We start from the raw sequence: 10,518 nt of genomic DNA, 5'->3' as shown, positions 1-10,518 counted from the left end.
TGAAGATGGAATCCAGCTGTGAGGCCCATAGAGGTTGGTCATCATTTAAAAGTAATTCAAAAAAGACTTATTATATAAAACTTATAGGCCTAAATCTCGCTACTACAGGGGGTGTGTATGTGTGTGAATCCCTCTAAAAATGCTGTAGAATAAAAGTATGCAAGGACACAGTGTATGTATGTATGTATGTGTGTGTGTGTGTGTGTGTGTGTGTGTGATTCTCCATGGCCAGGAGGAAGTGTGTGTAACATGAGCTCTGCTGTTCAAAGTTGAAGGAATGCCCGCAGCTATTGGCTGCTCCACCGCGACGTGGAATCAAGTTCGGTTGAAATTCACCATGTTCAAACGCGTCCATCACTTTATTTTTTACCTCTGTAAATCGGACAGATGTGCACAGTTGTTGTGCCCCCGGCATGGAAGATATATCTGGAGCGATTTGAATCCTGACGTATTTTCCTAACTTCACTTCCGGGTTTGACATCCTGGCCGGACTGCGTCGCTGAAGCGTGGTAAGAGAAGCGGTTGAAATAAATACACAGGACCATGAGCATGTACTGTCTAGTCTCTGTGCTGTAAACGTTCATTAGCTTAAAGAAGGATTTGTCCAGTTTCGAAGAGCTTAAACGGACCCAACAGAGGACACTTTTTTCACGACGGAAGTTGAAGGGAAAAAAAAGATTTCAAATAATAGCCGGGAGAAAGCAGGGACATTCCTGCAGTGGGCGTCTGCTCCTCCAAAGTGAAGCAACTTCTTTAAATTGGTCAATAAAGTGCATTTAGCCTAACAGACCGACATCTGACTCGATTTGTTTTAGTTTAGCAGAGACTCTTATTTAATGTGAAGTACAGTTTAGGCAGAATTCAGTCCACAGAGATGCACAGTTCAGACTTGAAGGCCTTGCTGAAGGGTGCAACAGACACTTTCCTGAGATTTGAACCTGCAGCACTCCCAGCTTAAAGAGCATTGGGCAACTGCCTTATCCATTAAAGATACAGTACATACTGTCTGATCACACACAGCCTAACAGAGCCTTATGTTTGTTGTAGCTTAAAATGCAGCTCATAACTAGATGATGAAATAATCAACCATTGAAACCATTTTTAATCAACCATTGCCTTCTATTCAGATCAGAATGTATATGTATACGTTTTTACTTAACATAGAACCAAAGTATACATTATACATATTTTCTTACAGAGTGAAATTTGATATATGCTCAGCTTATTTTTTTCTCCATTGAACATGAAAAGTGTCATGGTTTGTTATTTTAACCCAAGAATGTCTTACAAAATATGGTGGAATATATCAACTGTTACCAATTTATAAAGATGATGGATGAATTCAGTCTTTGTTATCTTACCCCCTACTGCTAGTAGCACCCCCAAGCAAGTGAAGTGGTTTTGTGTGTTTTTACTATTTCGCAAACACATAGACGTTTTCAAGGTTGGTTATCTCAAATATAACAGCCTGCCTCGGCCGCTGAAACTCAACATGACCCATGAACGGTACGTCTATTGCTAAGTAGCGACAGAGCACAGGGGTTAAAGGAAAAAAACGGTGGCTCTGTTATGGTGTTTTTCTCCTTGAACTGACATGTCAGACAGCGCTCTACACCACTGTTTTCAAACTGACATATTACCTTTTTGAAGAACGGTGTTTATCCCTCCAGCACAGTCCCAAAGCCTTGTAGCATGTATTGAAGCTGTTATGGGGACTTGTTTTGGTCCAGCATCTTATTAAGGTGCTTTTGTCATCCATCTGTAGATATTTTAGTTCACGCCTGCCTCAGTAACAGGTTAAGGATGAATATGTGAAGAATGGGCTTGTATAACATGCATTCAAACCAAAAAAGCATGAAGAAAAGCAATCTATGTTTGCTGATGTTACCATGTTACCCCTGGCCTAGCGTGCATGTTTGTATAAGATGAAGTGTATTTGGCTGAAAGCAGGCTGCTCTGCTCCTTTCTCACACACTGTGTGTGTGTGTGTGTGTGTGTAACACAAAATTCTTTTCAGGTTGCCATGGAGTCATTTGGCAGGCAGGAGTTCTTGTGGTTTCTTGCTGAGGGTTGTGTTGTGCCTACTGCTTGGCAAGGTTTAGAGCAGGTGTGGCAGCTGATGCTTGTTTGCTGCCTCTGCCGCATCATCTGCAGACTGGGTGAGTTACATTTGCATTTATTCATTTTGGAGACACTTTTACCCAGAATAAACAATAAAGTGTTGACAGCCTTGCTCATGGGCAAAACAATGGTTTTCTGGCAAACTTTAAACACATAATCTTCTAATTACTAGATAAGAAAATTAAACACTCTCCCATCACTGCCATATGGCCTTGAATAGACTGACTATTCTCTTGTTTCAAAGATTTCAGTTAAATAATATACAAATAATTACCAATGGCCAGTAAATTACTAAGTGCCTTTGTGGCACAGCTGAAATGCATTTAATGAGGCTCACAAAACCTTATTGAAAAAAGGCAAACTTGATAGAGCGCTTCCTAATGCTCATTCATTTTCATTGAGAGTTCTGGCTACATGAGTGACAGCGATCCTTGGAGACTAGATGTGTGCGTGTCCAGCAACATGACATAGTTTATAATAGTTTAACATCTTGTAAATATGGAGTGCAGTGTTCACTAATGGAGTGAATATAGTAAAGCACATGGCAAAAAGCGCACACTGCTTCTCCTTCACCTCATATGATATGTTTTTGTTCTGATAAACTAGGAATACCACTGCTTGTGTAAATGCTCCTATTAAAAATATTTGATTCCTACCTGATAAATGAGGCCATTGTGTGCATTTTCTTGATTATGTGGTGCAGGTGTGTTGAGAGGTGGATTAGACTCTGATTTTATTGTTCTGCAGGTTTTTCAGCGCATGTCAAGCATCTGAGCTCAGTGGCAGGGGGCCTTTATGTGCTCTATGTGTTCTTTGAGCTAAACACGATATGGGTGATCACACTCAGCCTCGTCTGCTACCTCATCCTCTTCCTCTGCCGAAGGTCCAATAACCGAGGAGTATTTCTTTCCTTGGCTATCCTCATCTACATGCTCATGGGGTATGTGCTAAGTAGCTACTACAAATGGGATTCTCCGAGACATTTTTATGACGCTTTATTCTTGATCTAAAGTGAAGCTTATGCTAATTTCTTTCAATTCCTTGACAGCTTCCACTTGTAAAAATTACTTTCTCTTCCTCATAGGGAACTTCATATGATAGATGCGGAAACTTGGCATAAGATGAGAGGTGAGAAATATTTGCATTTGTTGGAGTACTATAGTTAAATCAATCTGCTGTTAGATTTTTTCCCCTAATACTCTGATGTATGAACCCAGGTTCTCAGATGGTGGTGGCCATGAAGGCCATTTCTCTGGCTTTTGACCTTGACAGAGGGGTGGTGTCTTCCTTTCCTACATTGCTGGACTTCCTAGGGTACATATGCTTTGTAGGAACAGTCATCTTTGGCCCATGGATTAGCTTCAGCAGTTACAGAGATGCTGTGGATGGCCGTAAAATGGTAATCCCTTCCTCACCTAGTTACTGTTGCATGAATGTTGTGCTAATATAGAAATGTGTGAAGATATTTGAGGATATTTGGCATTAATTGGTTCTTAAATCCCTGTTTTTGGCTTTTCTTTCTTCAGAATTTTGCCTGGTTTGCAAAAATCGCTCTCAGCTTTATAAAAAGTCAGGTTTGCCTCGTCATCTCCACCTGCGTCGCTCCATATCTCTTCCCTTACTTCATTCCCGTATATGTCGATGGACTACCTCACAGGTAAGTTCTTGTGTTCCGAAAGTATAAAAGCACTGGAAGAAGATATTAAAGAACAACTGGCTAAAGAAATGTTGTTTTTGTCCTCAGATGGCTTCATGCCTATGAGAACGCAGTGTCTTTCCACTTCAGTAACTACTTTGTTAGCTATCTGAGTGAAACAACTATGGTTATGGCTGGGGCTGGATTTTCTGAGCATAAAGACAACCTCAAATGGTCAGTGAAACTTTTCTCACTTTCAGTCATTTTACAACACCAAGTGAATCTCTGTGGTCTGCTGCTGGACCACTAATGAAAGCCTGAAATGTTAAACATTGCTTTACAGTAAACTATTTGTGATGTGATTACAAGGTTTTGATGTTAGCTTCTAACAACCAGTGATGCTCATATTAATGTCATATTAATGAGAAATCCAATGTAGTTCTAGTGGAGACAACAAATATAGGACTTCCACCTGTTTGAGCAGAGTGTACAGTTAAGGAGGTGAGAGAGCTGAATAGACTAAAGGAATAAATCATTGCTGTATCACATAGCAAAGAGTTGGAGGGCATTGTGGGTAATGTAGGACACTGTTAGCCAAAATGATAATGAACCAACATGTCAATGACGTAAGTTTAAAACCAAATAATTAATTCTGAATTTAACAATGAAATAAACCATTTGCACTATTGATCACATATTGATAAATATTGATTGCCCTTAGTAGATTTTTTCTTTCATGCATTCCACATCATTTTTACATAAGTAACACTATCCAGAAAATACTTTTTAAAAAAAAATAAATTGCATAAAATTACAGGATGTTACAGGGTGTTGGTTGTTGTTATATAATGTACAGTATTAATGTATGATACACAAAGTTTGATTTAAATTATATGTATTTGTAGGGATATTACAGTGGCAAAGCCTCTCAACGTTGAATTGCCGAGATCCATGGTAGAAGTGGTCACATCTTGGAACCTGCCCATGTCTCGCTGGCTGAATAAATGTAAGTGATCTTTTCTTTTTTTTTTTTAAAAGCAGTGAGACGAATGTCACGAGCTGTGGACACACTTGATGATGCCTTTCATTTACTGACCGTTGGTGTTAATTTGCACAGATGTCTTCAAGAGTGCACTGAAGCTGGGTACGTTTCCTGCAATTCTGGTGACCTACACTGCTAGTGCACTACTACATGTGAGTATGGAATCATCATCTTTTTTTTTTCTTTTCATTTCATTGTCTGTACCGCTTATCCGATCTATCCTCGGGTCACCGGGAGCCTGTGCCTATCACAGGGGTCATCAGGCATCAAGGCAGGATACACCCTGGACGGAGTGCCAACCCATTGCAGGGCACACAATCACACACTACAGGCAATTTAGAGACTCCAATCAGTGTAATAGCATGTCTTTGGACTGTGGGAGGAAACCGGAGCTGGAATCATCATTTTAGTAATTAATATAATGATGATCAGTGGTGACTTATATCAACTGCCTAGATGAGTTAAGTGCTCCCTTTCTTTAAAAATGTTTTTACAAATCAATGTAAGGTTTCATTTTTGCCAACAATTGTTTTAAAGAGGATTATTTTGGATATTTATTTTTTTACCCGAGTGAAACAGCACCACCTGTGTTCGTAAGAAAGATGCACACTGGAATAAAGCATCTGTAAAGAGCCCAGTGCAGTAAATTCAAACGACCAATTAGTGACCGTCTTATCACATGATTACACACCCTCTAGATTTGAACTCAACTGGTTAATATCTCCTTAGCCCGCTCGGGAGAGGTTTCCGTAATACATAATCAGTAGGCACTTTACAGATGCAGTCACAGGGGGATTGAATGTGAAGGAGGTGGATTATTTACTCTGTCATCATTTATCCCCTTAAAATGTGTTTGGAGAAGCAAAAAGTTTATAGATGGACATATTATCTAATCAAAGTACAAATTACACCAAAGGACAAAAGTTCAGTGTTTGTTGTTTTATTTATATATATATATATATATATATATATATATATATACTATATTCCATAGCCATCACTGCTAATTGTATTTAGTTGCCTTCTATGGCAACAGGAAGTCTGAGAAGCACCTATCTTACTATCAGTTCGTGTAAGTGATAAATGACAGTGTGTGTTTGGAGCTGGTTAGTTTCAGGCTGTTTAATCAATAAGGAACCAGTGATGATGACATAATATGAAAGAGAGGATTCGTGAGGAGTCGTGACTTAATGTTTCACTGTTTGTCGCATAGTTAGACTTCACAGCTTTGCAGCTAGAGACTCCTAGTGGTGAATTATGGGAATGTGCAAAACACCAGAATGACTTTAATACCATAAACCTAAACCTGCTTTGCTTCTCTTCAGGGCCTCAGCTTCCATCTTGGCGCTGTGCTCTTGTCTCTGGGGTTTATCACGTATGTGGAGCATGGTAAAACACCCTCTTTACTCCTTCTCATGTGCATCTAATGCTGAGTATGCTGCATTCACCAAGCTGACTACTACGTTCTGTCCTCCTTCCAGTTCTTAGAAAGAGATTAGCAGCCATTTTCAGTGCCTGCATACTGTCAAAGCGCTGTCTAAATGACTGCCAGCATCAGAACAAAAAGGTAAGGTGATGTTTTGAAATCCTAATTATTGTTGATTCTGACTGGTGCAGTGAGTATGGATTAAGAATGGAGTATGATGAAAACATCACATGTAAAGATACCAAACTGTACTTTTCCTTGTTGTTTGAGCCTAATATTGCCTAATATTGCATTGGTCCCCCTTATGGTGCCAAAACAGCCCTGACCCATCAAGACATACAGGACTTAAAGGATATTTACTGGACTTGAAGGATTCTTTTGATAGATACTGACCACTGCAGACCGGGAACACCCCACAAGAGCTGCAGTTTTGGAGATGCTCTGATCCAGTCGTCTAGCCATCACAATTTGGCCCTTCGTCAAACTCACTCAAATCCTTACACTTGCCCAATTTTCCTGCTTCTAACACATTAACTTTGAGGACAAAATGATCACTTGCTGCCTAATATATCCCACCCACTAACAGGTGCCATGATGAGGAGATCATCAGTGTTATTCACTTCACTGCTCACTGCTCATAATGTTATGCCTGATCGGTGTATCATGTGCATTCCATGTTTTTTTTCACCCATGAACAAATACAAGTCCCCATAACATACTTTACTGTAAGTAAAATACAACACACCTAAATCTTAATAATCAGCTAAATTATAGCACCATTTAGCAACATTTATCATTCCTTAATGTTGATCACTGATCACTCTCAATACTAGAATTGCATTGTTTGACTGTGTTTGGTTTATTATTGAGAAATATTAAAGTATTAATTAGATGTGTTAACATTTATCTTCATGCTTTTAATAGGTTCCTAGAGGGTGTTTGCATAACCAGATTATTTCAGACCTGTATTGTCTTTTCTACATTATTTGCTATTCAATGGTGTCTTCTTTGAAAATCTAGACACCTCAAATTGATTTCGATTTCGTTTTAAAATGCAGATGTTTGCCTACAAAGCTGAAAACAGACCAACACCCTCAGACCTCAAAGCACTTCTCACACTGCACCACACACCCTCTGATTCTTCAACACTGATGAACTGCTCCTACTGTTTCTAAGGGTACAAGGAAGTCAAGCATCAAGACTCTTCTCTGTTCTTACACCTAGGTGGTAGAATGAACTTCCTCTAGAGCTGAATCTCAGGCTTCAGACGACATCTAAAAACCTACCTGTTCCTCAAGCACTTAAAATCTTAAACTGTTGCCTTTGTGCTTTTCTTGCTATATTACCCTCCCAACAGAGTTTTTAGACTGATGATCTTACTCTAAAACCTAGTGAACCAGTATCAGGATGTATTCATTTCATTGATCGAGACTTCAAAGCACTCCTGGAAGTCACTTTGGATAAGGATGTCTGCCAAATGCCATATATGTAAATTGAAAACTTGCTGAGTGAATCTGATGTGAATCCCTAAGTACAAATTTTTAGTGACAGTGATTAATGCCTTCCTTTTTTCTTTTTTAACCTCGTTTCACTTCGGCTGTGCGTGTGTTGTGCTTTTATCTAGAATCTGTGGGTGTATGGGATTAATCTGTTCTTCAGCGCATTGTCCATATTTCACCTGACGTATCTGGGCTCACTCTTTGATCTGGATGTTGAGGATGAAAAGGTTCGCTATTTTCCTTTTTCTTTCTAATAACGTTACAGCGCAGCATTGGGAATTCAATTATGATCTACACACACTGCAGTAGTAATTAAGGAGGAAGAATAAATCGCTATTGAAAAATATGATGTAAATAATTGGTCCTTCATCTACTAAAAGGTCTGATCTTTTATTCTTTTGTCTTTCAGGGATACTTGGCTAGTCACACTATACAGACATGGTCTGAACTAAACTGGGCCAGTCACTGGGTGATGCTAGGCTGCTGGATCTTTTATTGGCTCATTTAAAGCAATATATGAAAAGCGTAGATGATTGTCGTTATAAATGTCTCATCACTTATGACTTTTCCTCTTGCTTTTTCAGTCCTCTTGAGTTGCAGAGATGCCGTGAAATGTGCCATTCGTCTTGCTTTCACACTTTATTCTGATACTGTTTAAATATCTAAGTAGTACTGTATATTTTAGGCAACATACATAGACATGCTCATTTTTCTTACAACATTTTATATTTTACCAAAAATAGCTTAGAGTTGTGTAAAGATATTTATTATTTTCTAATAAAATATGATGGTTCATCTTCTGATTCCTTGTTATGTTTGATTTTGCAGCGTTGGGTTGCTAATGCTGTGTTTTGACTAACTCATGAAGCACATGATAGTATGTACATAGAGGAACACATGGGTAGTAGGATAACAGGCCAGTTTTAGATGTGTTAACATATGCTGAGGTGCATTGATGAATACTGTGAAACATTGTATAGGCATATGTTCAACAATTCACATAAGCTTATGAGGTTGTTTATAAGGTGGGTGAAATGCAGATAAAAAATAGTGCACACATTTCTTAATTTGAGATTTTGCCACAGCAAATATTTCCTATAGTGCAGAAGTGAAGAACAAATTGGGAGCATAATGTCTTTTAAACCCACAGATAATGTAGGTTAAATTCTACACGCTGAAAAAAAAAAAGACATCTTTGCAAGTGAAGATAAACTCAAAGGTTTATAGACACCTCACCATCATACCATTATGTTTGTCTTCGCCAAACTGTTACCACAAAGGCACAGTTGTCTAGAATGTCTATGTATGCTGTAGTATTACAGTTTCCTCTCACTGGATCTAAGAGAGCCAGCATGACAAGCTCCATTAAGAGAGTGTTTGCCAAGGCTGAAGTGGAAGAACTCGAGTGGCCTTCCCAGAGCCCTGACCTCTACCCCACTGAACACCTTTGGGATCACCTATTGGCAGCCAGCAATAAAATAATTTAGCTTCTTTCTAAGAAATAAACACTTAAGACATAAGCAAAATGATCTACCATTAGAAGAAAACAATTTCAAGCTTATAAATGAGATATAAATAACCTGAAATCTGCAAATCTTATAGTTGTTTGAAAACAATAAAGAGAATGATTCATTGAATTGAACAATATTCAAGTTATTTTTACTTTCCAAGATATTGTTTTTTTGCAGTGTGCTGCTCCACATTGCTTTTTTGGCCTTTCCGCTCAGGCTAATCTCCACTAGACATGAAATCTGAAATCATCTTGACACACTGACCGCAGCACAGAGAACAGATAGACTCGCATGTGCACAAAAACTATATAATCAATACACTACATTTGATGACAGAATAATCCTCTGTCTGTATGATTTATATGTAAGTCTTAAGTGTTATTAGCAGTTAGAGGATCATAATGTTTGGTTCATGCATGTTTAATGTTCTGAATGAAGCCAGGTGCTTGTTTTATGTTTAAAGCTTTAAGATTTATGATGCCTGGTGTTTAAACAAAGCTGGGTGATTTGAGGGCAACCATTTACACCATTATGGGACTTAAGCCAGTAGAAGTAGAAAAACAAGCATTTCAGCAATATCATATGTAACCCCAGTGAACCTGTTTACTGGGTAAAGATTCAGAATCAAATTAATCAAACCGAAGCATAATTTTGTCACTATTCCAGTTTTATGAGCAGTTTAATCTAAAACCCTCATGCTGTGTTACACATTATCTCTATTTTTCCTTTGCACTTAAGGGCAGGATAGCCTCTGTAAATATTATTTACTAAATAAATAACCTTCTTTTTAAGGTTACACAGACCATGTAAATAATGTTCACAGCAAATAGTAAGTGTTTCAGTGCTTAGTTAACTAAATAAGCACTGAAATTTCACAATCTCACTTTCTAACCTTAAAAAGGTTATTTGAGAAACTAGTCAAACTAAGTAAAAGTGCACTTGTTAGACCATTTTTTTGCAATTGAAAAACTTGAAAATATGTACTTCCATGTACTTTTTTTTATTTCTTAAGATACAGACACTGCATTGAAAAACTGACAGTGAGAGTTTTTATTATTATTAATAATAATAATAATATTATTATTATTACTATTAATGGTTGAACAACAAATACATAACACATAAAAGTGTGAAGGGTATACACAGAAAAATATATATAAAAAAATAAATATTAACCATATATGCATACACTGATCAGGCATAACATTATGATCACTGAGAGGTGACGTGAATAACACTGATTATCTCCTCATCATGGCACCTGTTAGTGGGTGGGATATATT

The 10,518-nt window shown here is 38.0% G+C and overlaps 1 protein-coding gene across 1 annotated transcript; it reads left to right on the top strand.

The window, feature by feature from the left end:
- Window positions 1-267: 267 nt before the first annotated feature.
- Window positions 268-8,527, top strand: porcnl (porcupine O-acyltransferase like). The gene is made up of 13 exons (XM_058390711.1): window positions 268-509; window positions 2,018-2,159; window positions 2,869-3,061; window positions 3,206-3,249; window positions 3,339-3,520; window positions 3,648-3,778; window positions 3,866-3,991; window positions 4,663-4,763; window positions 4,875-4,951; window positions 6,125-6,188; window positions 6,281-6,366; window positions 7,850-7,951; window positions 8,134-8,527. The coding sequence occupies exons 2-13, from the start codon at window positions 2,024-2,026 to the stop codon at window positions 8,230-8,232; spliced, it is 1,341 nt and encodes a 446-aa protein (XP_058246694.1). The 5' UTR covers window positions 268-509; window positions 2,018-2,023; the 3' UTR covers window positions 8,233-8,527.
- Window positions 8,528-10,518: the final 1,991 nt, after the last annotated feature.

Source organism: Hemibagrus wyckioides, linkage group LG05 (assembly GCF_019097595.1).
Source record: "Hemibagrus wyckioides isolate EC202008001 linkage group LG05, SWU_Hwy_1.0, whole genome shotgun sequence".
NCBI classification, from domain to species: Eukaryota; Metazoa; Chordata; class Actinopteri; order Siluriformes; family Bagridae; genus Hemibagrus; species Hemibagrus wyckioides.
This window is presented reverse-complemented; position numbering and strand designations above follow the sequence as displayed.